The sequence below is a fragment of the Puma concolor genome, chromosome E3 (assembly GCF_028749965.1).
Source record: "Puma concolor isolate L17-30 chromosome E3, mPumCon1.1.hap2, whole genome shotgun sequence".
Lineage (NCBI taxonomy): Eukaryota > Metazoa > Chordata > Mammalia > Carnivora > Felidae > Puma > Puma concolor.
In genome coordinates this window covers 2,399,362-2,423,442 of record NC_141682.1, presented here as the reverse complement: position 1 = coordinate 2,423,442, position 24,081 = coordinate 2,399,362, and the positions used below count along the sequence as shown (strand labels likewise).

General features: G+C 66.1%; 1 protein-coding gene across 4 annotated transcripts in view; it reads left to right on the top strand.

The window, feature by feature from the left end:
• TTYH3 (tweety family member 3) overlaps nt 1-24,081 on the top strand; it is a 30,580-nt gene that overhangs the window by 3,136 nt on the left and 3,363 nt on the right. The window contains exons 2-14 of one of the 4 annotated variants that reach the window (XR_015245226.1): nt 11,023-11,192; nt 11,367-11,478; nt 11,617-11,837; nt 12,127-12,222; nt 13,098-13,170; nt 13,459-13,534; nt 15,637-15,692; nt 16,341-16,433; nt 18,493-18,585; nt 19,541-19,595; nt 21,331-21,504; nt 22,010-22,085; nt 22,757-22,775. Coding sequence is in view for 2 of the 4 variants with exons in the window: in XM_086691233.1 (XP_086547359.1) it covers nt 11,023-11,192; nt 11,367-11,478; nt 11,617-11,837; nt 12,127-12,222; nt 13,098-13,170; nt 13,459-13,534; nt 15,637-15,692; nt 16,341-16,433; nt 18,493-18,585; nt 19,459-19,595; nt 21,331-21,504; nt 22,010-22,085; nt 22,757-22,833 (1,454 nt within the window). In the remaining 2 variants the exon portion in view is untranslated. Of the gene's footprint in view, nt 1-11,022; nt 11,193-11,366; nt 11,479-11,616; nt 11,838-12,126; nt 12,223-13,097; nt 13,171-13,458; nt 13,535-15,636; nt 15,693-16,340; nt 16,434-18,492; nt 18,586-19,458; nt 19,596-21,330; nt 21,505-22,009; nt 22,086-22,756; nt 22,834-24,081 lie in introns of those variants that run through there. The other 3 variants (XM_086691233.1, XR_015245225.1, XM_086691234.1) reach the window with 3 other exon arrangements.

Below are 24,081 nucleotides of genomic sequence, written 5' to 3'. Positions count from 1 at the left end.
GGCTGGCATTTCTCTTGGGGCGGAAGGTCTCGGGTTTCCATGTTCCCGAGGCCACCATTCTGAGGGGAGGGGCTCCCTGGCCATCGATGCATCTCTTGGGGGCCCGGGCTGTTTGCCGGATGGACAGATCATAGGGAGGGTGCCAGTGGGGTCTGTGGGTGGACGGGGACCGGAAGGAGGCAGAGAAGCTTTTGGAGTTTGCTCTGTGCTACTCCACCCCCCACCTGCCTGCCAGGAGGGGCTGCTGGTCCGACTCCCCTGGGGCTGGGCCCAGATTCCCCACACAAGGGGCAGCTGGATGGGTGGGGAGTGTCATTTTAGGGGAGCTGCCCGGAGGATCGCAGGCCCAGAGAAAGGAGGAGACTCTGGGGGTCGCACTGCTGAGCTGGCGGGCTGGGCCCAATGTCTGGGGGCCTGATGTGCTCTGAGGTGATGGTAGGGCCTGCCCTGGCTTCGGGCAGGGGTCCCACAGCCTTTTCAGGCTGGAGATTAGGGGCCCGGGCCCCAGCTCTGTTGCTTCCTATCTGTGTGACCTTGGGGGGGATCATCTCCCTCTCTGGGCTGCCCCTTGGGGAGCGTGCCCCATCCATCCCTACCCACCCTAATGACTCCCCTGCCAAGCCTTTGCACACCCCCGTGTCCGGAGGCCGAGGCCAAATTCACTCTCTTTGTTCATTATCTCTGCCAGTTCAGGGCGGCTGGAAGCTGTGAGGTGTCAGGACAGGGCCTGCAGGAGCGCAGTGGTCAGGGAAGTCTTCCTGGAAGAGGTGCTTCCTGGCCTGCCACGAAGGGCGCCAGCCAGGCTGCGAACGCCCGGAGGGCTGGGACTTGCCTGGAACCTGGCATTAAGCGGGCACACTGGCTTCTCTTCCGGTCAGATGGTAGCATTTGCCTCAGGCTTGCACAGCCTGTGAGGCCTGTTTCTTGTTAGAACCCTGAGTGCTGGGATGGTTCATTCGAGACCCTAAAGATAGGACAGAGGTAGCCATGCACAGACCTTGGCAGAGACGGTTCCTGGCCGCTGGAATGGCACGTGCAAAGGCCCTGAGACAGAAGCCCGAGCCTCAGCCCAAAATAAGGGAGTCCTTCTGGTCTGAACGTGCTGCCTCTGTGCTCGGAGATGTGTGAACCCTGACTGGGTGGCCCCTTAGAGGGCGTTTGAGGTCTAGGTTGTATGACTGTCAGGGCCCAGGGGTCTCCTAGCTAAGACCGTAGCGCCTTGGCTAAAAGCTATGACTCAAGAAAGGTCTGCCGAGTACCTGACTGCAGGCTGGTGTTGGCCAAGCCCCCGGGTCTTGTGGGTGGGGTGGCCCTGTTGTCATCTTCCTTCCATCACTGATCAGCAGGTTAAAACCTGGGGTGATCGCCTGGCTTCTCATCTACAAAAATAATAGATGTTGGCGGAACATTTGGAAAATAGGAAAAAGCATGAAGAAAAAACCAAAAAGCGCCTCTGGCTGGATTTCACCCCCACACGCAGACCCGTGGGGTGCGCATCACTCGGAACCAGAATCACGCCGCACGCCCTTATTGTCACCGACTTCTGGACAATGTTGTTGGCCCTGGGTTCTTGATGTGTGGCCAGCGTCCCATGGTAACAGTCGGGATGCTGGGGTGCAAGTGACAGAAACGTACCGAACGTGACAAAGCTCACTGAGGAGTGGGCGGGAGCTTCTAGAGCACCCCCTGCACAGACAGAGCCGATGAGCTGGATTTGGGGGACGCAGTGGTGGGTGAACACGGAAGTGCCTGCTGGGACAGATCGGCCGGCTCTTTCCTTTCTGACGGGGGGCAGGGTGAAGCCTCTGGTTGCCTCGGCTGCGAGGTCTACACTGCGGCGGTCATGGGGGTGGTTAATGGGAAACCTGGCACATCCCCTGCTTGGCGTTGGTGTGGGGTCTCTGTCACCAGGCCCCATTGTTCTGCCTTTCGGTGGCCCCTGGTTTTCAAGGGTCTGTGGATGTGGTGACGAGCCGTGTCCCCGACACTCTACTCCTCTGCCCAGAGGATATGCAGGAAGGGACATCGGCCGTTCCGGCCCTGGCCAGGGGGTCTTGGTCAGGCTCTGGGCAGGGTGTGCTGTGGCTCTCACCCCAGGCCACAGCCGCTGTACCTGAGAGGCTCATAAACATTTCCCCAGGCGGCCACACAGTGGCCCTCGGGGGTGGGCATTGTCACTGCTCTAGAAGCAGAATTGAGGCCACTGGCCGGCCAGCATCAGTGGGCTGGAAATGTGGGCAGGCTCCTGCTCCAGCGCGGTACTCCCCTTCGGTGGACACAGTCCCCGTGCAGAGGCTCCCTGGTCCCCTAGTGGGGCCTGGTTCAGGGAAGCTCAGCGGGTGTGGGGACCGGGTCCTCTCCCCCCGCCACGGGCAGTTCTGCTTTGGCTGCACAGGAGGAACGGAATCTGCAGCCCAGGGACCGGGTCACAGATATGGGAAGTGGCCCCCCGTGGCCCCACAGGAATTGGGGCATGTGACAGGGCTGGTGGTGGGTGTGGCAGGACCTGGCTGTGCCCGTGCCTGCCTTCTGGGGTCTGCCCTCAGCTTGGCACTGGGCCAGGACACACACATGGCTCTCCCATGGCTCTGAGGGATTCCTCGCGTTCTTGGGGAGGGTCTGATGGGCACCGTTGCCCAGAACAGGGGGCTGCTTTCCAGAGGGTACCCCTGAGCTGGGGTCCCTGCCCGAGGTGGGACAGCACGTGCCCAGAATGGGGTCTGCTGCCTGTCCAGCAGGACCCCTGGGTCACACACCAGACGTGCTGAGGCAACAAGGATGCTTCGGGCCGTGGAGGGGGCTGTGAGGGCTCTGGCGGGCCTCGGTCAAGGCCAGGCCTCCAGGCCAATAGCAGGCGCAGGATGGGGGCTGCAGAGGAGGGGCCTGGGTGTGGGGTGTGCCCGCAGAACCTGGCAGAGGACCCAGGCTGTGGCCGGGTGGGCTGTGGGAGAGGGGCTGTGCGGGGCCCCTCCGGAGCCTCCCTGTCCCCTGTCTCCTGCCCGAGGCCTGGGTCGGGCTCACGCACACCCACCGGCCTGCACGTGTGGTCCTCCCGCAGGCCTCAGTCGGCGTGCTGCTTCTGCTCCCCAGAGGAGCCTGGCTGAGGCCTGGGTCCCCACAGGAGGGGCGGGTGGGCTACGAGACGTAGGGGTCTCAGAGAGGGCTCTGTTTCGTACCACAGGCACCCGCTGTGGTCGGGCCTCTCCTGTATTGGCTGAGGGCGTGGGGCAAGGCCGGCCTGCCCAAAGCCTGAGCGACCGCTTCCTTCTCGCTCTGAGGAGGGTCCCGGCCTGGGGTGCCGCCCGCTCCGGCCGCGTGCACTCCAGCTGGGCTCCCGACTGTCGTGAGGGCCGCCGCAGAAGTTGTGGTGTCTCGTCCAGCCTGGCCCTGGAGGCTGGTTAGGCTGCCCTCCCCGGGCCACATCCCCCCTTGAGTCCTGGGACAGAGCTCCGGCTGGCCCAATGATGTGACTGGGCCCGTCGGCTGGCTCCTGGCTGCATCCGCGGCCTGTGGCCTGGGTCCCTAGGGGTGGCCAGTGGAGAGGTGTGTGCGGTCAAGCCTGGGGAAGAGCAGAGGGCTGTTCTGGGCGCCGTGCTGGGAGATGCGTTAGGGCACTGGGGCCCGATAGACACCCTCGCCGCGGGGAGGGCAGCTCCTGTGCCGTGTCCTCCGGGGTCCGTTCCCTCCGCGAGTGGGTGTGGCGTGGGCAGCAGGACAGCGGGCTGGCCCCCAGACCCGGAGGGCGGCGGGGCGGGGGCTGCCTTGGGGGGCGAGCCACCAGAGCTCATCCCGGGGCCTTGAGCCCAAGTCCATCCTCGCCGGGCCTCCATCCCGGTGGTTCCTGGAGGGCAAGGGCGAGTAGGGTGCACACGCCGTGAGGGCATCAGCCTGCAGCCGGTGTGTGTCCATGTGCGGCCTGGTGCTCTGGGTCTCAGACCTCCGGTGGGAGGACTTGGACAGACAGCCGGGCCCCTCCTGGGCTCCTGCTCGGCCGGCCGCTGGCCGTGCTTTCTCCAGGATGGCCACGAACGAGCTCACCGTCATGGAATTCGTGAAACCCAAGCCCAGCTCAGTGGAAAATCTGTTTTTAATTTTTGGTCGGCATGTGGGAGCCGCAGCCAAGTGTGTTAGAGGGGTGGGGGGCTGTGGGCCGAACAGCCAGCCAGGCGCCCAACTCTGCTCCACGGCCAGGGCCCTCGGCACCCGCTCAGCCTGGCCCGGCGGGTGAGGGGGCCTTTTCCGGAGCTTTCCTCAGGAGGCCGTGTGGGCTCAGACCCCTGCTTCCTCTGTACTCAAGTGTGTGGGGCTCCAGCATCCCTTCTGGCCTCAGGCCCCCGGCCTGGAAGGTGGGTGCCACCCCTTTCCCAGGTGATCTGGGGACCCGTGAGGCCCAGTGTGAGGCTGGGTGGGTGCCGAGGCCAAGAGCCAGCCCCAGGGGAGCGGGCAGCGCCGTGTGGCGTGAGCCCTTCCCAGTGAGGGGCCCCAGGCACAGGAGCTGCGACAGCAGCCCAGCCCTCAGTCCAGGCCCAGGGCTCCGGCCGAGACGCATGTGGGTTCCCAGATGGTGCTTTGGGGGTTGGGATCCCGCCAGCCTCCTGGAAGACCCGACCTGGTCTCTTCCTGTGGAGAAAGGCCCTCGGCAGTTCTGGGGCTGGGGTGGGACTTCCCCATTGGGAAGCGGTGGAGGGTCCTGCCTGCCCCCACCCCACCCTCCAGAGCCCCTCGGGACACGGGTGTGCAGCCTGGACCTCGTGCCGGGCCTTCGCCCGGGCCGTCCCTCTCTGGGAGCGTGCCCTCCTCTCACGGTGCCCTGCTGGTGCCCTCTGACACCTGTCGTCACACCCCCCAGTCTTCCGAGGCTCCGGGTGTGTGCTGCTGGGGTCCCGGAGACGCGTGCCCCGTGGCCCCCGTGTGAGGCCTGGTGCTGATGTGCCTCCGTCTCGGGCTGGCCCTGGGCCGAGGGGCCCTTTGTGTAGTGACTCGGGCCTCCCTGCTCCGGTGAGGCAGGTGTGACCACCGCAAGGATGGTGGGGCGCAGGGCAGGGACAGCCCAGGCCCCTGGAGGAATTTGGACTCGCCTTCTGTTTGGAGCCTCGCCCTTGAAAGCTGGTGGAGCTGCCTCGAAGGGAGGGCTGGTGCAGGGAGGGGTAAGGACGAGCTGAAGGGACAGGCCTGCAGCCATGGCCTTGTCCAGGGACGCCCACCTCCGCGGACCGTGGGCCTCACGCCACGGGCAGTGGCGGGACCTCAGTTACGGCAGCTGGGCCTGGGGGCCTGGCCCTGCACCTCCTGCCGTGTGACCGGGCGGAAGTCCCCGATGCCCCGAGAATAGCGGCGTCGGCCCTGGACGTCTGGCCCCCACGTCCTCCTCGCCTGTGAGCGCCGGGGCCTGGGTGTCCATGACTTCTGCCAGGAGGCTGGCCCAGGGGGTGTGCCGCTGTGGCCTTTAGGGCTGGGGTTGGGGTGGGCAGCTTCGGAGCCCCCGTGAGGGACTCCAGCGGGGCAGGGGCTCCCCAGCCTGGCTGAAGGCTGTGGTGGCCCACAGAGGGGTTGAGCGTGTGGGCGGCGCTCAGGGGCAGTTGCTGAGGGCATGGAGGCCCCCCTGTGGGGCCGCGTCTCTGAAGAGATGGTCCGTCGGGGGTTCTGACCTGTGCTGCACGTGCGGTGTGCTCCTGGGTGCAGCGGGTGCACGGATGGGCCGTCCCAGGGTCCCGTGTGGCCACCCTGGCCCGGTGGCCTCGGGCGCATCAGCGTGGCCTGTGCTGAAGCTGAGCCCGGTGTCGCGCACGGGTGGGGTGTGCGTGCCCGTGCGCTGACTGGCCGTGGTGGGATGCTGGAGCCTCGAGCCCTCACGCCGTGGTCTCTGTCTCTGGACGGGGCCAAGCCTCCTGCTGCAAAGCTCTTCCGTAAGGCTTCGTGGCACGCTGTGGGCCCTCCCCTTACGGGGCTGGCTTGGGGCCCCCTGTACTCTGACTGCCGGCAAGCCTGGGGCTGAGCCAGGGACCCCCACCCCCGCCCCGCCCTGTGCAGGGAGCTTGGGCTCACATGGAGGACGGCTGGGGTCCTGGGTCCCTCGTCAGGCCTCCTGCCTGGGCCGGGGCCTGAACGGGGACAGGGAAAGGCTTTAGACTCCAAGCTCTGGCTCATCGGGTATTTCCGGAGCGGATGGGGGCTTTGGGGGACCATGAGGCACGGAAGAGAGTGTGTGGGCACAGGCCAGGGCTGCAGGGGCCTCGAGAAGGAGGGGGTGGTCCGGGGCCGAGAGATGAGGTGAGCCGTGGGGCCAGGAGCGGGGGGTGGGCCCCGCCGAGGCCCCACTGCGGGCGCCCGCACGGAGCCCGGTGCGTTCTTAGCGCCTCAGGTGGCTGGCAGCCGGCACTGTGGCCAGCGGTCAGGACACGGGCCCAAGCATCTCGCCTCGCCTGACCGAGTGCTGACATCACTTCCATCACAGACGGAAAATTCCATCTGGTCGGAGCCCAGATGCTGATCAGGCATTTCCCATTCTCTTTCTGAATGGAGAATGGACCCGGGGCCCATGGGGGGGGGGGGAGGGGGGAGGGGGAGGCGGGGCTGTCCCCTGGAATCTGGCGTCGGGAGGCGGGGGCAGAGGGCACTCCAGGCACCCCCAGGCCTGGCTCGTGCACCCAGGTGGCGACGGGCTCTGAAAGTTCACCGTGATGGGCTATGCCCTGCCCAGCTCCGGTGCCCTCCTGGGTGAACCGGGAGGGTGATGGCACCTTCCATGGGGGTTGTGGGAAGCTGCTGTGGTACAGGCCCCGTAGCCTGATGTCCTGCCAGAGAGAGAGCTCCCCAGCTTCTCGGACCTTGGGGTGGGGAGCCGGGGGGCCATGTTTCTGCACGCCCACTGTGTGCCAGGCCTCAGTGCCAGAGGGGGCACTGCCCCAGCTAAATCGATGAGCTCAGCAAGGCCTCTCCTTCCTGGGGGAGGTGTGGGCAGACAGACCCAGCACAGAGATGGTAGAAATAGGGCCCCTTCCTCATAGGAAGGAGGCTTCCTGGAGCTGGGCAGACAGACCAGGAGGGGATGAGGTGGAACCTTGGATGCCTGGCTCCCAGCATGTAGGGTTACAGGGGTGAGGTGGGAGTGAGGTGGGCACCTGTGCTTCTGTCTGCCATTGCCTCCAGAGAAGCTTCTGGAAAGTAACTCACCCCTTTGGTACCCAGGACACACGATCATCATCAAGCCTGGCCCTGGGGTTCCTGGGGCAGTGAGTGGTCCTCCCCTAGCCCCTGCCCTGTGAGAGGCAGGGATGGGACGGGAGCGTCCTCCGCCCCCAGGCAGGCGGCCCTACCTGTGTGCGAGGCTGCTCCTGGCTGGCCGGCTGCCTTCCCCGCTTCCCCGTCTGCTCCAGCAGCCAGGTGCTTGGGACGCCCTCCCCTGCCCACGGCCACTGGGAGCTTCCAGCCACGGGCTGCTGTGATCACAGGGTGACACCTTCATGTGCACGTGGGCGAGCATGTGTGTGAATATACGGGTGTAGGCGTGTGTGTGCACGAGGACGTGCTTGTGCGTGTGCGTGTAGGGGCACGTGCTCACCTTGTGCGTGAGCAGCCCTGGACCACTGCCCCCCCCCGCCCCCCAGCAGCCAAGGTGCCCACTCTCTGCCCCCAGCCCACCAGGCTGTGTGGTGACAGAGCGGGCCCTGGGGGTAGCAACCCCTGGGGACCCTCACCTTTCTTGGGGGACCCCCACGGGGATGCTCTTCTGAGCGTTTACAGGGATTCGCTTGTGTAATCCTCAGTCACCCGGTCAGGACAGTGACGCACCCATCTCCACTCTATAGGTGGGGAAACTGAGGCATGGGGGTGCGGTCCCTGACTCAAGGTCACATCTCTGAGCCAGGCTGGGCAGCATTTGAACCTTGCTGCTTTGGCTCCCTGGGCTGTCCCGCTTGGGCAGCGGTTTCGGGGTGGCTGTGGGGGAAGGGCAGAACACGCCTCCCCCGCACCTCGGTCCAGGTTCTCGGCCTCCCGGGGCCCATGTGACCCAGTCATCAACTGAGAGGGGTCTGGCACGGCTGCCGGGGACCCCGCTCCCGCAGGGGGGGTGGGGAAGGCTCACACACTGCACAAAGGCAGAAATGGGGTGCGGAGAGCAGCAGGGCCTGACCGGAGACCGCACGGGGCCTCTTACGTGGTGGCAGAGCCGGGCTCAGACCAGGGGCCTCCCACGCTCAGCTGAAAGGAGCTACTAACAGGATTCTGGTTCTGTTTTAATTACAAAGTTGGTACAACTTGGTGGTTTAAAAAAAAAAAAAGAAAAAACCCAAAAAAGACACACAACAAGAAACAAAACAAACCAAATCAAAGCCGTAGGAGGACACCCGAGAAAGGTACAGCGTGACTCCCGCCCACAGGGGCACAGCACCTTCCAGACTCAGCCTGTGGTGGCCTCTGCCCATCCTGCTCTTCCCTGACCTTCCGGACAAGGACGGCCCCCGCCAGGGAGGCGGCTCGGGTGCTCCCACCTGTCCGGCTCTTTCTGGTCTCCATGGTCCAGCTGGGGTCCGGCAGCTCCAGGCACCCCGGGGCCCTGGCATGGCTCCCCCCGCCCCCAGGCTCCCCCCAGGCGCTAGGGCCCCCCCTGCCCCCCGATTGGCCGGCAGTGTGGATCTTACCTTGGGTTTCTCATCTGGCAAACGGGAGTGGGTGGTCCCGGCACCACTGAGGCAGCGATCTGGGCCTGTGAGCTCTTTGATGAGTCGTGATGTCCCCTTGGCCAGGCTGGGTGGGCTCAGGGCCCCAGCTGGGGGCCTGTTTGGGTTCTGCCTGCCCTGGTCCCAACTGCCCCGCCTCGGGGCAGGGGTTCCTCAAGAGGATGTGTGTTGATGCATGTATTTAAACACCAGCACCGAGCCATCCGTGTCCTGGACTTTCCTGGATTGTGTCCAATTGGGGGAGGGGGGAATCGGGCAGGAGAGGAGGTGGCACCGTGGGAGGGGTGGGGCTACTCCAGCCAAGGCCAAGGGAGGTCAGTCAGAGCAGAGGGTGGCCTCCAGGGGGACCATCTGCACAGGATGGGGATGGGCAGGGGCTCGTTCTGGGTGAGGGCTTCCAGGTGGAGGTGTGGTGGGCCTCTGAGGGTTTGGGGGAGGGGAGGAGCCTGCAGGCAGGACCGGTGACAGGGGCTGGAGGGTGGCCTTTGTGATGGAAGCACAGAGGTCCCAGGGGTGGTGCTGTGTTCTGCCCTTTGCCTGTGAGGAGGGGACGGGCAGGGCCTGTGGCACCCCGGCCAATGTCCGGCCTGTGCCTGTGAGGGCAGACCTTGGGAGCCCGGAAGAGTGCTGTTGCAAGCACTGCGATGTGTATCGACACGTGGGGCGGGGCAAGGGCGGTGCCGGCTTCCAGGACCCCCTTAAGGTGAGCCCCCTCCGTGACGGCCCCCCAGCCTGTGACATGCCCCGATTCCTGCCCGGAGGCCCCTGGCTGCGTCCCGGGTCTTGGGAACACCCTCTGTGACTTGAGCGCGGCTGACGAGGTGGCCCCGGTACCGGCCCCCCGGGGGCCTGCTTCCCTCCCACCCTCAGCTTGTGAGCAGGAGCGGTTGGGACCCAACGGGCCGTCCTGCCAGGGCAGAGATGGTAGGCACCCTCAGCCTGGAGGAGCACCGGAGGGTGCCAGCCCCCAACGCCCGTTGCGCCCCGGCAGGGCAAGGCCGTGGCCTGTGACTCCAGCTTCATGGCGCCACCCCGGTCTGCCCCTGGATGGTGCCTCCCTCCTGTGCCTCGTGGGGGAGGCCCGAGGCCCAGCCTCCAAACAGCTCCTGGCTCCCTGGGCCCCGGTGTTGCTCTGAAGTGTGGCTGCTCGGTGCCTCCCTGGTCAGGCGGGAGGGTCCCCCCAGGTGTGGGGGTGGCCAGGGATGGTGAGCCTGGTGGGAGACCTTCAGGGCCAGTGGGCTCCTGCGAGGGCAGGGAGACAGCCGCTGGGCGCCAGGGCGTCTGCGGCTCAGCCTCTCTTCCCAAGGGGGCCCTGAAGGGGGCAGGTGCGCATTCTCCCCCAGCAGCACCCCAGTGTTCAGGCCTGGGGAGGGAGGGTGTTTCCGGGGCCCAGCGTCTCTACGGCACTTCCAGTGTGGACTGAGAGCCAGTGTGCGGTGGTGAACCTCCTGTGTGGGACTTACTTGTCTCCCCGCCCCCCCCCCCCCCCCACAAAGTGCACATGGTCAGGCCCGGCCTACAGCGCTAACAGGCCACGACTCCCACCCCAACAAGGGACGTGTGCTGAGGCCCCAGAGGTGCCATGACACCGGTCCTTCCTCCGTAGCTTCTCTGAAGCCGGCTTCTTTACCAGTAAAATGGGGGGGGGGGGGGGCGCTGGGCCAGGTAGAATGCCGAGTGTGGCACCCAGGGGAGGCAGCGCTGGGCCTACGGCATGTGTCCCTGCTTCCCATGGGGGATGCTGACCTTGGTGCCGGGAGAGGGCCCAAGGGGGCACTTCCTCCTCCCCTGGTGACTCCCGGGACGTGGCTGGATAATTCTGGGCCCCTCAGGCTGCCCCGGCCCCAGGGGCTTGCAAAGGTGGCCAGGTCCAACTCAGTCTCTTGCGGGCCTTCACCGAGACCCTCCGCCAGCCCCTTCTGGGGAGAGCACTGCCCCCTTTTACAAAAGAGAAGACCTAGGCTCTGCGAGATGAGGGGCCTTCCTCGGCGACATGGCCATCAGCAGCTGTGCTGGCTGGCCCTTCCCCGGGGGCTCCTGCCCACCCAGCACCTCCTTACTGGGCTTGGTCAGGGACCCCTGTTTGGACCTGTCCTGTGTCCTGCCTTGGGCCCTGGGGCCCAGGAGGTGAGGGGCCCCCGCAGGGAGGGGCACAGGGCCTGGGAGGACCCCATGGCCGTGCCCGTCTGGCTTCTCCGAATGTGGCTTGGGTCCGGGACAGGGCTAAGGACGGGAGTCACTCGAGTGTTGGGAGCCTCTGTTCCCCGAGCTGGAGGACGGTCGGGTGGGAGCCCTGGTGCCGGCGTCCGCACCTCCAGCGCCGCCTCCCGGCCTCCCACAGGCGCTGCTGCTGCTGGGGGCCGCCGCGCTGGCCTGCCTCGCCCTGGACCTCCTCTTCCTGCTCTTCTACTCTTTCTGGCTGTGCTGCCGGCGGCGCAAGAGCGAGGAGCACCTGGACGCCGACTGCTGCTGCACTGCCTGGTGCGTCATCATCGCCACGCTGGTCTGCAGGTGAGCGCGGGGAGGGGCCGGGCTGGGGCGGGGGGGGGGGGGGGGGGGGGGGGGGGAGGGGGGCGCGGCAGGGAGGGGCGGCCCGATGGAGGCGGGGCCTGACCGGGAGGGGCGGGGCCGGGGCGGGCCAGCGAGGGGCCCGGCCGCGCCCTCAAGAGCCCCGCCCCGTCCCAGCGCCGGCATCGCCGTGGGGTTCTACGGCAACGGGGAGACCAGCGACGGCATCCATCGGGCCACCTACTCGCTCCGCCACGCCAACCGCACGGTGGCAGGGGTCCAGGACCGCGTGAGTGGCCGTCCGATGGGGAGGGGGGCTCTGTGCCTGCGCCCCGTGTCTGCGTGCGTGCCCGAGGGGTGGGCGTGTGCGCGGAGCGTGCCGGGAGTGGGTCTGCGCCCGGGCTCACCGGCCCCCGGCCCGGCGCAGGTGTGGGACACCGCGGCCGCGTTGAACCGCACGGCAGAGCCCAGCCTGCAGAGCCTGGAGCGGCAGCTGGCCACGCGCCCAGAGCCCCTGCGCGCAGTCCAGAGGTTGCAGGGCCTTCTTGAGACGCTGCTGGGCCACACCGCGGCCATCCCCTTCTGGAGGAACCCGGCTGTGTCCCTGGAGGTGCTGGCCGAGCAGGTGGATCTCTACGACTGGTACAGGTGCGGCTGGGCCTCTTTTCTGTCCGCCCCGCCTGGCCCCTACTGCCTGGGTGCTAGTCACCCTCCACGGGCTTGTGGCCTTCAGAGCCCGGTGTCACAGTTGTTACGGGTGGAACCTCCGTGTTCCCCGGGACTTCTTTTACCAGAACTGATCCCAGCCCCGTATCCCGGAGTTGCCCGCGGATGCCCCTCTGGGCCCCAGGCCGTTCCCTCAGCTCTGCCATGCCTCCCCGAGCAATGCCCCCGTCCCTGCGCCCCATGCACACCCACACCCACCGTGTGCCCACAGGTGGCTGGGCTACTTGGGCTTACTGCTGCTCGACGTGGCCATCTGCCTGCTGGCGCTGGTCGGCCTCATCCGCAGCTCCAAGGGCATTCTGGTCGGGTGAGTCTGTGGGGTGGAGGGGCGGAGGGCAGGGGTGAGGCGCCCGCAGCACCTTCTCCCCTGAGGCAGCCCTTCCCTCCCCACCCTCATCTGTGGGTCTGGCCACGGGTTTCCCACCACGGAAGCCCGCTCCGGCAGTTCTCCGGGGGCCCTTGACCCGTGCCCCTGTGGCGGGCACCTCTGCCCTGTCCGTCCTTGACTCCCGCTGGGCTCCCTCCCCGTTGAGCCTGCGTATCGTAACCCAGACACCTGAAGACCTGTCCGGGTCACCGAGTCATGGGGACGCCAGAAAGTCAAGCTGGCCACGTCCCCGGCCTGGAGGCAGTCTGGGCTCGTCGCCCCGCTGTGCCGCCCACTCACCCGGCCACCTTGGGCCGGTGGCTTTCTGGCACTGATAACTCTGTCTCGTCCTCCGAAAGACGCGACAGTGCTAGCTGTCTGCGGGTGGCAGCTGTCGCTTCCTCACTGAACAGCTGAACAGCCGTGTCCTGCGCCCTCCCCGGGCCGGGCACGGGGAGAGACCAGTGAACAGGCGGGCCCCTGTAGCGCCTTGTGTCCGGTGGGGGGGGGGGGGGGGGTGCTGCTGTGGAGGAGAGGAGAGCAGGGTGAGGGCTGAGACGCGTCACCTGCTGGCCGGGGGGGAAGCAGGGAGACCTTCCTTCCTGGCCCTCCCCTGAGCCCCACCCCAGCCCGCCCCAGGTGGGAGGGAGATGCATCTGTGCCCAGCCTTCAGGTGGCTCTGGCTAAGGCCAGACCGCGGAGGAGCCACAGCCCCCGTGAGGGCAGACCCCCCCCAGATGTTCCTTGGGGACCCGGCCCTCTGGCCTGCAGCCACCCCAGCCTGGGGGTCGCTGATTGGCGTTCTTTGCCCCAAGGGTCTGCCTGCTGGGGGTCCTGGCCCTGGTCATCAGCTGGGGCGCACTGGGCTTGGAGCTGGCCGTGTCCGTGGTGAGTGGCAGAGGAGAGGTGTGATCCCTGTGTGCTGGGCCTCGGCATGAGGTGGGGGGGCTGGGGAAAGTCATAGTCCTCTCCCTTCCCGCCCTACCCTGGGGTATCGAGGTTCCGCGAGGAGTGGGGACCTTCCCATGGGCACACAGCAAGTCAGTGCGTCCCCACATCCCTGTTTTACCTTCTGGAGCTAAAAGTGAACCTGGGAGTCAGGCTCTATCCCTGAGAGCTGAAGGCTGTGGGGGCTTAGCCCGGTCACCCCATCTGCCTTGCCTGCACCCGTCCCAGGGCTCCAGCGACTTCTGTGTGGACCCCGACACCTACGTGACCAGGATGGTGGAGGAACACTCCGTGCTGAGTGGGGGTGAGTCTGAAGCCGGCACCCCAGCGGCCGGGCTGGGGAGACCCAACTGAGTGAGGACAAGGCATCCTCCCTCTCGTGGGCCCTCGGTCTAGGGGAGGCAGGACCCACGCACGTCAGGAAGCTAGTGAGTGAACAGGAACACCTGTGAGTGGGGGGGGGGGGCTCTGAGAATGAGGACAGGTGCTGTGTGAGGTCAGATGACAGGGGAGGGGTGACGGTGGAGGTGGGTGACAAGGGAGCAGCAAGTGACGACAGGCTACTTCAGAGCAGACAGTGTGGCCTACCAAAGAGGTAGCATTTAAATTGAGCCAGGGAAGGCTGTGTGTCTTGTGCAAAGGCACCGGGGCAGAGACAAACCCAATGTGTTTGTAAGGCAGAAAATAGATCCACTGTGAGAGGAGAGGATGGGGAGGCCAGCAGGGACAGGTCGAGGAAAGGAACTTGGGCTTAGTTCTAGGGGGTCCGTTGGAAGTGGGAAGCCTGGAGAAGACATGGCCCATGATTCAGTTTCTTTTTCAAAGATTCTTTGGGCTGTGGGAGCAACACGGAGGTCAAGCAGGAAGGCAGGGAGGTTGTTGCAGTTCTCCACGCAGGGGACGGGTGCCTTGAGCCAGCGGGGCGAGAGGTGAACGGGGACGTGCCGTGAGGGAGCGTGATGGGGCTTCTGAAGAAGCAGGATGGAGGGAGGGAGGAACCGAGGCCCTGTTCTCTGTCTGAGCAGCTGTCCTCACAGGAGCCGTGGACTGAGCTGGGGGCAGAGAGCGTGTCTGGGGCTGGGTGCGTGTTGACCATCTCAGGAGGCAGGTGCAGGTGGGACTGGGCTCGGGCGCGGCCAGAGCTGGACGGTGCTAAGCTCATTGTTTGCCTTTGCCGTGAATACCGTGTGCTCCTTGAGAGAAGAGTCGAGGGACCGTCCCCCCAGGGATAGGAGTTCTGCGTGGCCTTAAAACACTGGCCCTCACGGGACTGTCTTCTCCTCTTTGCCCGAGAAAGCCACAGAGAGGAGCCTGTGGTCAGGTTTTTAGCTTATTTGGTTGAAGGAACCGTTTCCATCTAAGCCAGAGGAGCCCCCACAGTGGGGGAAGGTGGATGTGCCCAGCTCAGAGCTGGCAGGACTGGTGACAGCTGTTACCACCGCTGTCCCTGGCCCCGGTGCCATCAGCCTTTCGGGTCCTCGCTGCCCAGGGCTCTGGGGCCATTGGCAAGTGCGAGCAGCCCCCGGCCTCACATGAGTACAGGCTCCTGCCTGCGAGCCACAGGCCGCCCCTCGCGGGCCAGGTAGAGCCAGGTGGCCCACGTGAAGTGGGTTTTCACTTAAGCTTGGTGGGAGCCCAGGCCCGAGGAGTCAAGTGTAGGAGCCCCGTGGGAAGCTGCCCCAGACTGCGGCCAGCCCTGCACTTAAGCCCTTGCTCCTGGTCCCTCCCCATCTTGCACTGGGCCCCGGAGGGACCCCAGAAGGGAGGCACCTGGAACTCCAAAGCCAGTGTCCACTGCTTCAGGGAAGGGTCCTGAGGGGCCAGAGAGCGTTGTGGGGGGCGCGGGGGCAGGCAGAGTCCAGGGCTCCTCCCTCAGCCGCAGCCAGGCTCAGGTCTCCTAGGGCTTTTTGAATCCGAACCGTAAGTGAATCCCCACCTTCGGACATCGGACGCTGGATCGACACCTGTTTTAAGGGCGATGAGACAGGCAGGCCCCCCGAGTCCTGGGTGCTCCAGGCCGCAATGTATGGGCTGTGTTACCTCCTCTTTGGGGCAATGCTCTGGCCCAAGAACTATTATTCTGCCCAAGTGACCCCCGAGCAGATGCATCCCCGGGCGTCTTCTGACCCCTTGCCTACCTCCGGTGCCCTGTCTGCTGCTCCAGACGGAGGGGAGGGACAAGGGCTGCACCCAAGAGACCGCTGTGCATGCTGCAGGGACGCTGCCCGGGGCGGAGGGTCTGGGCGCTGGCCCCGGGCTCTCTGGAGGCCACATCCCCTCTCACGTGTGCTCGAACGCACACAGGCACCACGTGCAGACACACGCACGCACGGACGCGCGCACGTAGGCACACGAGGTACACGCAGATGGCCGGCCTCACTCGGCCACCTCGACCTCTCTCTGCAGACATCTTGGAGTACTACTTGGCCTGCTCGCCCCGTGCCTCCAACCCCTTCCAGCAGGTGAGTGCCGGGGGTGCTCCTGCCCCGGTGCGGGCGGGAGGGGGCCACACGGGCCCTGACCCCCACGGCCCCCAACCCCTCTCAGACGTGATTGGACCCTGGGACCCGAGGAGCAGCCGGATGAAGGCCACACTGACATCACTAACTGCCCCCGGGGTCAGCGCCCTGATGCCCTCGGTGCAAGCCTTTTGGGGTGGACGGCCTACCGCCCCGAAATACCTGGGATTCCTTTCATTTCTTGGGTTCCCCTGGGTGGCCCTGCAGAGCGAAGCCAAGCGTCGCCCTGCGGGAGGGATCCCGTGCCCACCTCTGAAATGACGGGACAGGTGTCGTCAGGGTGGAGTTTGGAGGGAAACCCTTCGGCCCCCTGCCTGTCATTCCACGTGACTGCATGGCCCTCTGGGGTCCTGAAAACCACCTGTTTCAGAGACACCATGTGTTTGGTGATCTGTCTCATCTCTGCGTACGTGGGCAGGCTCGCAGGGAGCCAGGGAGGGGTGTCCCGCGGGCCCACAGAGCAGAGTGCCCACGGGCTGGCGCAGGCCCGGGACAGCGGGACTGGCAGACCCGTGTGGGGAGGGGTGGCCCTGGGGTGGGAGAGACGGGCTGCCCCTGCCCCTGCCCGTCAGCTGCTTCTCTGTGGAGCAGAAGCTGTCTGGCAGCCACAAGGCGCTGGTGGAGATGCAGGGCGTCGTGGCCGAGCTGCTGAAGACCGTCCCCCGGGAGTACCCGGCCACCAAGGTGAGCGGGTGGGCGGCGGGCCAGCTGGGGAGCTAGAGGGCTAGATGTTGCGAGGGGCAGTGCCCCCTGCCGGGCTCCTGCGGAGGTCCCTGCCTCTTCCACACCCTTCCCGGCGGTGCCCTCCCTTCTCCCCTGCGTCCACCCTTCATCTCCCTGGACAATCGTGGGAGGCTTTTAAAAACAGGTCTGTTTCTTACTTCTTTTTAACGTACGTACGTGTATACGTATTTCTCGGCGTTTGTTTATTTTTGAGAGAGAGAGAGCGCGAGCAGGGGAGGGGCAGAGAGAGAGAGGGAGTCACAGAACCCGAGGCGGGCTCCAGGCTCCAAGCCGTCAGCACAGAGCCCGACGCGGGGCTCCAACCCACGAGCCGTGAGATCATGACCTGAGCCGAAGTCGGACGCTCGACCGACTGAGCCCCCCAGGCGCCCCTCTATTTTTTATTTTTAAAGTAATGCGTGCTGTTTGAATTAAAAGAAATAAGGAATAATAAGGAAAATAGGGACAGATGTGGGAACAAAGGAAGGTCCACCCCCGAGCCCGTAGGGGTGTTCCGGGAATTGGAGGGCTGATGTTCTGGGGCCTGAACACTTCACCCCACACCTTTGCTACCATGCTCCTGGCAAATCCCAGGCTCCCCGTAGGTGCCGGTCAGCACATGGGAGCCCTGCCCGGCCCGTGCGCACCACTGCAGAGTGGGCACGGCTCGGCTCTCAGCCTTTTTTGTGTGACCAGCTGGATCTTCTGTAGTAAACTCACGAAATTTAAGTTAAAAGTGCACATGCATGTTACAGTTACTTCCTATTTGTGGTATAGCCGGGGCGTCCCCTGGGTGTTTTGCAATTGAGCGGATAGGTAGGTACGTCCTTGTGCCGGGGCCGCCAGAACAGACCGCACGCCGGGGGCTTAGACAGCAGAGATGGATTTCCCGACGCTTCTGGAGGCTGGAGGTCAGGGGCACGGGCCAGGGCACGGGCAGGGCTGCGACCTCCTGAGGTCTCTCTCCATGGCGTATCGGCACCACGTTCTCGTGTCCTCACGCCCGCGTCCCTCTGCGCGTGTCTGTGCCCCGACCTCTTACAAAGACGTCAGTCCTAGTGGATTGGGGCCCACCCTCGTGACCTCTGCTTACCCTAACTACCTCCTTAAAGGCTCCGTCTCCAAATACGCATTTTGAGGTATTGAGGGTTAGTAATGCATATGCAACGTGAATTTGGGGAGCAGGGACACAATTCAGCTCCTAATAAATAGTGAGTTTTGCCATCCTGAAATCCGTTTCTGACTCACAGAGCGTTGCTCGCATATGTGTTATAAAAGGCAGTGCTGGGGGGCGCCGGGGTGGCTCAGTCGGTTGAGCGTCTGACTTCGGCTCAGGTCATGATCTCACAGGTTGTGAGTTCAAGCCCCGCGTCGGGCTCTGTGCTGACAGCTGGTACCCTGAAGCCTGTTTCAGATTCTGTGTCTCCCTCTCTCTGCCCCTCCCCTGCTCGCACTCTGTCTCTGGCTCAAAGATAAATAAACATTAAAAAATAAAAAGGCAGTGCCAGGTCCAGTGGTCGATCTAGAGGAGTTGCTGTCGACCCTGAAATGTGTCTGTGAGGTCATCTCTCCACGGAGAAGATGTGGCTGGAGGTGCCCACGTACACACAGACACACGTGTGCACGCACAGACATGGACACACATGCTACAGGATCCGGCTCGTTCTGTACAGAGGGTTCGGATGACGTTTTGTCATTTAAAATGCCATGAACACTTTCCCTTTCACTGTTCTGTAAACTGAGATTTGTAAAAGAACCAGACCCCCGTCAGAAGACACGTGGGTATTTGCCGCTTCTCCTGTTTTGACAGGCATCGGTGGGTCCTACTTTCCCCGCTCCACTCGAATCCTCAACAGTCCCCCTGAGGCCAGGGCACAGACTCTGGGGTCATCGTTTCTAGAAGCCTGGGGTCCTCAACGCCTGTTCCAAGACCACGGGTGTGGGTGGACAGATACATGGGGGCTCCCAGGGGCCTGTCCTCCTGACTGGTGCTGACCTTGTGTGGCGCGTGTCCCCCCAGGACCCCCTGCTCCGTGTCCAGGAGGTGCTGAACGGCACAGAGGTGAATCTGCAGCACCTCACCGCCCTGGTGGACTGTCGCAGCCTGCACCTGGTGAGGGCCGGCCTGGGGGGGGGAGGCCCCCTGGGGGCCACAACGAGGGGGGGGGATAGGGGATAGGAGGGAGCAGCTGGGGGGCAGGAGGGAGCAGCTGGGGGGCAGAAGGGAGCAGCTGGGGGCAGGAGGGAGCAGCTGGGGGCAGAAGGGAGCAGCTGGGGGGCAGAAGGGAGCAGCTGGGGGCAGGAGGGAGCAGCTGGGGGCGGGAGGGAGCAGCAGGGGGCAGGAGGGAGCAGCTGGGGGCAGGAGGGAGCAGCTGGGGGCCGGGAGGGAGCAGCTGGGGGCCGGGAGGGAGCAGCTGGGGATATGGAGCAGGAAGGAGCAGCTGGGGGCAGGAGGGAGCAGCGGGGGGCGGGAGGGAGCAGCTGGGGGCGGGAGGGAGCAGCGGGGGGTGGGAGGGAGCAGCTGGGGGGCGGGAGGGAGCAGCTGGGGGCAGGAGGGAGCAGCTGGGGGCCGGGAGGGAGCAGCTGGGGATATGGAGCAGGAAGGAGCAGCTGGGGGCAGGAGGGAGCAGCTGGGGGGCAGGAGGGAGCAGCTGGGGGGCAGGAGGGAGCAGCTGGGGGCGGGAGGGAGCAGCTGGGGGCGGGAGGGAGCAGCTGGGGGCGGGAGGGAGCAGCTGGGGGCGGGAGGGAGCACCTGGAAGGGCAGTGGGAACAGCGCGTAGTAGCTTGAGGGTCAGGGGAACAGATGGGAGCAGCCGGGGGTGTGGGGCCTCAGGAGATCGGGAGCTGACCGGAAGGTGGTCAAGTCCAGGGCGGTCCGGGCTGCCGCGTGCCGGGCCGAGGCTCTGGCGCGTCCCGTCTCAGCCCGCCCTCCCTGTCTCCCTCCCGGTCCGTGTGGCCTTGCTGTCGCCGGGCCGTCTGGCCTCAGGACTACGTGCAGGCCCTGACGGGCTTCTGCTATGACGGCGTCGAGGGCCTCATCTACCTGGCCCTCTTCTCCTTCGTCACAGCCCTCATGTTCAGCTCCGTTGTCTGCAGTGTGCCACACACCTGGCAGCAGAAAAGGTGAGGGGCTCAGAGCTGGCCTCGGGCCATCCCGCGTGCCGGGTGTTTTAGGGACGCGCCTCCGGACACCCGTGTTCTGGCGCCCGGAGACAGGAGCAAACGCACCCTCTGCTCCGGACACTCTGCAAGCCTCCGCAGCGCTCTGAGAGCAGAGAGGAGCTCCCGGCCCAGGTGACGTGCGAGTCCAGAGCAGGCGGGGAGAGCCGGGCGTCCTTGCTGCCGGTGCTGGCTCCGTGCCCCGCGCCCTTCCCCGCCTCTGACCGGCTGGCCTCGGGGCGTCTTGTCCGTGTCCCCGCCCCGGGGCGTAGATGTGCAGGGCTCGTGTGTGGAAAGAGCGGCTGGTTGGCCGTGGGGACTCGGAGCTTCTACAAGGGAAGGCCCCAGGTGGCCACGGCCTCCGTGGCCCGTTTGGCCGGGTGACCGGGATGGCCGCTACTACTCACGGGGCCGTGACGCTCTTGTCTTTGAAGTGGGGTGCCCGGGAGCCCCTGCCTTAGTCTCCCTGATCAGTACTAGGTTGAGTGGTCTCCGGAGGAACCGGGCCCTCGCCTTGCCTGGGCCCCACACTTCATCGCCCAGACTCCCCGCCTCCCTTCCCACTTATTCGGGCCGTGGCTGCTTCTTGGTGGCCTGGCTCAGAGGACAGGCAGCTTAGCTCAGGTGTCTTCCCTCTGTTGTTTGCTGTGGTGATCCTGCCAGTAGTGGTGTTAGTGGTGTTAGTGATGGCGGTGGTGGTGGTGATGACAGTGGCGATGGGGACAACGGGGGTGGCGATGATGGTGATGGTGGTGGTGGTGGCGGCGGTAATAACGATGGCAGCTGTAGGGAAGTGGCTGAGAGGACAGACCTGGAATCACGTTCCCTGGATCCAGATCCCGGTTCTGCCTTTGCTTATAGAATGACCCTGGGCAAGTCACTTGAGCACTCTGGGCCTCCGGCGCCCTAACTGTAAACGCGGGTTGTAAAGAGCCCGCCTCTCGGGGTCGGGTAGGCACTAGATGAACCGCTACGTGTAAGGGCTTAGCCCCGGGCACGGCTGGGAATGGACACATTCGCCATCTGCTACCACCGTCCTGCTTCTCTCGCCGCAAGGGACTCAGAGAAGACGCTGTACGCTCGCGGTCACCCAGCTGGTGGTCAGGAGGCGGGACAGGAGCGCAGGCCTGGCTGACCTAGGCCAACACCACCAGGCAGCCCCGCCTCGAGTCCGGTCTGGGAGCGTACCGGACGCGCGGGGCCTGCGGGTGCGCCAGAGGCCTGGCCCCGGCCGCCCGCCTTGCCTCACCTTGCCCCGCCTCGCCCCGCCTCGCCCTGCAGCTCCCTGGGCACAGTGGGTAGGAAACGTGCAGCAGAGCAAGAGGGCTGGGCTCAGGCCTCCCGGGGACGCACAGTCCCCGTGGGCTCAGGCCACCCAGAGGTGCAGGCAGAGACCTGCAGGGCCAAGAGAGGCCACCCCCACTTCTGGGCACCCCACTCTCTGCCCCGCGGGAGGGACCGTGGCCCCTCGTGCTCATAGGCAGACCGCATCCGGGTGTACAGGCTGAGGCACGGGGCCCTCGGCGCCCCCGTCTCAGAGGATGAAGCCAGGGTGACCTGCCCACGGTCCCGTAGTCCATACCTGACCAAGCCGGGGTCGGAACGAGGTGTGTCTGCATCCGAGCCGACCCCACACGGGCCTGGCGGCTGGCCGCTTCGGGTCCGGGTCTGAACCCGCGCCGGGTGTCCTTCCCTGCAGAGGCCCCGATGAAGATGGGGAGGAGGAGGCGGCCCCGGGGCCCAGGCAGGCACACGACAGCCTCTACCGCGTGCACATGCCCAGCCTGTACAGCTGCGGGAGCAGCTACGGCAGCGAGACCAGCATCCCAGCTGCGGCCCACACCGTCAGCAACGCCCCGGTCACCGAGTACATGTGAGTTGCGCCGGGGGCCGGAGGGGGGTGGGTAGGCGGGGACGGGGGCGCAGGCCGTGCGGAGCTCCGTGTGCCCCGCTGCAGGAGAACCTGGGAGGGCCAGAGCAGGGGCCGGTCGGGCAGTCAGAAGGGGCCTCCCTGGGCGCTGCCCGGGCTCTGGGTGGGGTCGCCCAGGCAAACCAGGCTCGCGGCCACGATGAGGCTACTCGGTTAGGTGGAGGGTGTGTGCGAAGGGTGTGGGGATGCCGTGGCCGACAGCCCGGGGCCGGCCGCGTGGCGGGCGGGCATCCGGGTGGGCTCTGGCTGGGCCGAGGCAGCCTTGGGTCGAGCCCTGGGTTACCGTGCCAGGGTCACGGGCGCCTCAGGCCCTTGCTGGGGGCCGCATGCAGGGTGGCGACGAGAACGCACAGGGCTGGAGAGGGCCGGGCACAGAGTCTGCCTGGCTTCAGAAGGGTCTCTGCTCGGCCGGTGGCCGCTCACAGCCCCTCTCCCCTTACGACCGCAGGAGCCAGAATGCCAACTTCCAGAACCCCCGCTGTGAGAACACGCCCCTCATCGGACGCGAGTCCCCGCCGCCCTCAGTAAGTCTCAGGCCGGGGCGGGGGTGCTGCGCGGCTGCCTCGGCGGTCGTGTCGCTCTCACGGGCAGTGCGGGCCCGGCGGCGTGGCGAGGAGCCTCCAGTGCTGGGGCCGGAGGAGGCGGGGCCGGGTGGGCCCACGAGCTGGCCTCGAAGGTACCCTGAGCCCCAGCCGCCTGGCGGGCCAGCTCGACCCTGAGGGGCCCCGGCTTCTCCTTTCTCACGCGGGCCCGTTTCCTTTCGTTTCCTCCGTTGACTCCCTGAGCTCAGCCCGGGACTCAGCCTCTGGCACTTCCAGCCGCTGTCCCCTCTGGCCTCGCTGAGACAGAAAAGAGGGGACAGGGTGGTTTGGCACCCAAGAGAAGGAAGTTGCAGACTGACGGGCCCCGGTGGCCTTGCTGGACGAGGTGGGCTGCAGAGGACAGGGCCAGAGAGGCCGAAGGCCACCCGCCTTCAGAGGTGGGCGCGTGTGCGGTGGCCCCATCCTGCCCTGCAGCCGCCGGGGCGCCCTCGACCCGGACCAGGGCCGTGTGGGCTCGCGGGCCAGGTAGCCCTCGTCATCGGCACCGTGCTCTGGCCCCCTACAGCCTGCTGCGGGCGGGGCCTACACCCCGGCGTTGAGGCCGCCCTCTCTCTCTCTCTCTCCTGCACCCCTCCCGCCCCGGGCCCTCCTAGCGCTATCTGGCAGGCTGGCAGTTTAAGCCCATGGATAGTGCCCGAACGCTGTGGTGGCCGTACCCTCAGAGTGACAGGTACTGACCCGCCCCAGGTGCCCTGCCCTGCACCGCCTGCCCACTGCGCCTCTCTCCGCCTCATGCTGTCGGCTCACTGCTACCCCCTCACCAGCGCGGGCCCTGGGCCCACGTGACGCGCCCCAGGGCCGTCGCAGCTCTGCAGCTGCCGGGCCAGCTCCGGGTCCTTACAAGCCTATGAGCTCGTGAGCCCCCAGCCCAACCAGAGACCTCGTGCCGGCCTCCGGCCCGTGACCCTCACCTCAGGGGCAGTGAGCCCCCTCCCTGCCCCCGGCCCAGCTGCAGATGGCCCCGGCCCCTCTTGTCACCTCCCAGCAAGGAGACCATCTACCAGGCCCCTGGGTGTGCCTGCGCCTGGCGCCTGGGCTCAGGGAGGCAGAACACGGGTGAGGTGGCACCCTGGGGTGCCCTTGGGGTGCCACCGTGCATGTTCAGAGGTGCACACAGGCGCATGAAGGCAAGCGTGCAAGCGTCCCCGGCCGTGCCCACACGTCTGCGCGGGCCTGCTTGGGCTCCTTCAGGGCTCTGGGGTGCCGTCCCCCTCCCCTGCCGCTTGCCCGGGGGACGACACGGCTCCTTGGTGCCCACTGCTCCTCCCCCTGATGCTGCGTCCTGGCCAGCCGCCCGGCACTCTCGCCTTCTTCCCCACCTGGAGTGCCAGGAGGGCTCTAGGGACCAGGGAGCATCGTCCCTCCCCATCTGGGGACTCGGGAGGGGTCAGCGCAGGGCTGTGGGGTCAGCCTGCACAGGCTCCCTGACCCCGGCAACCCTTGGCACTTGGCCTGGCCTTCGTCCGCGTCCCCTTGGGCTTGTGGCCCTTTGCACCCTGCCTGGCCGCAGCACACGCCTCCTGTGTGTGTGCTCATCACGAGCGACCCCCGCGCACGCGCGCACACACACACACACACACACACACACACACGCTTCAGGTTGGACGAGTGGCGGCCAAGACACGCCGTCCGTGCCCTCCCTCCAGGCGCCTCTGTCCCTGCGTCTAGGAGCTGGGAGGAGTCCGCAGCCCCACAGCCCATGTGACCTTCGGGGCCTCCTTTCCTGGGGCGATGGGGCAGAGTGGCCGTGGGGCCTCCTCCTTCCCAGGGCCTGACCCGCTCTCAAAGCCTGACTCCACCCTTGCATGACGGTCTCCCGCTGGGGCAGGAGTCTCCACGCGTCCCCTCAGCCCAGCCCTGGAAGGCAACCTCGACTGAGTGCACTCCTGTGCCCGGGAGGGGAGCCTGGGGCGTGGGG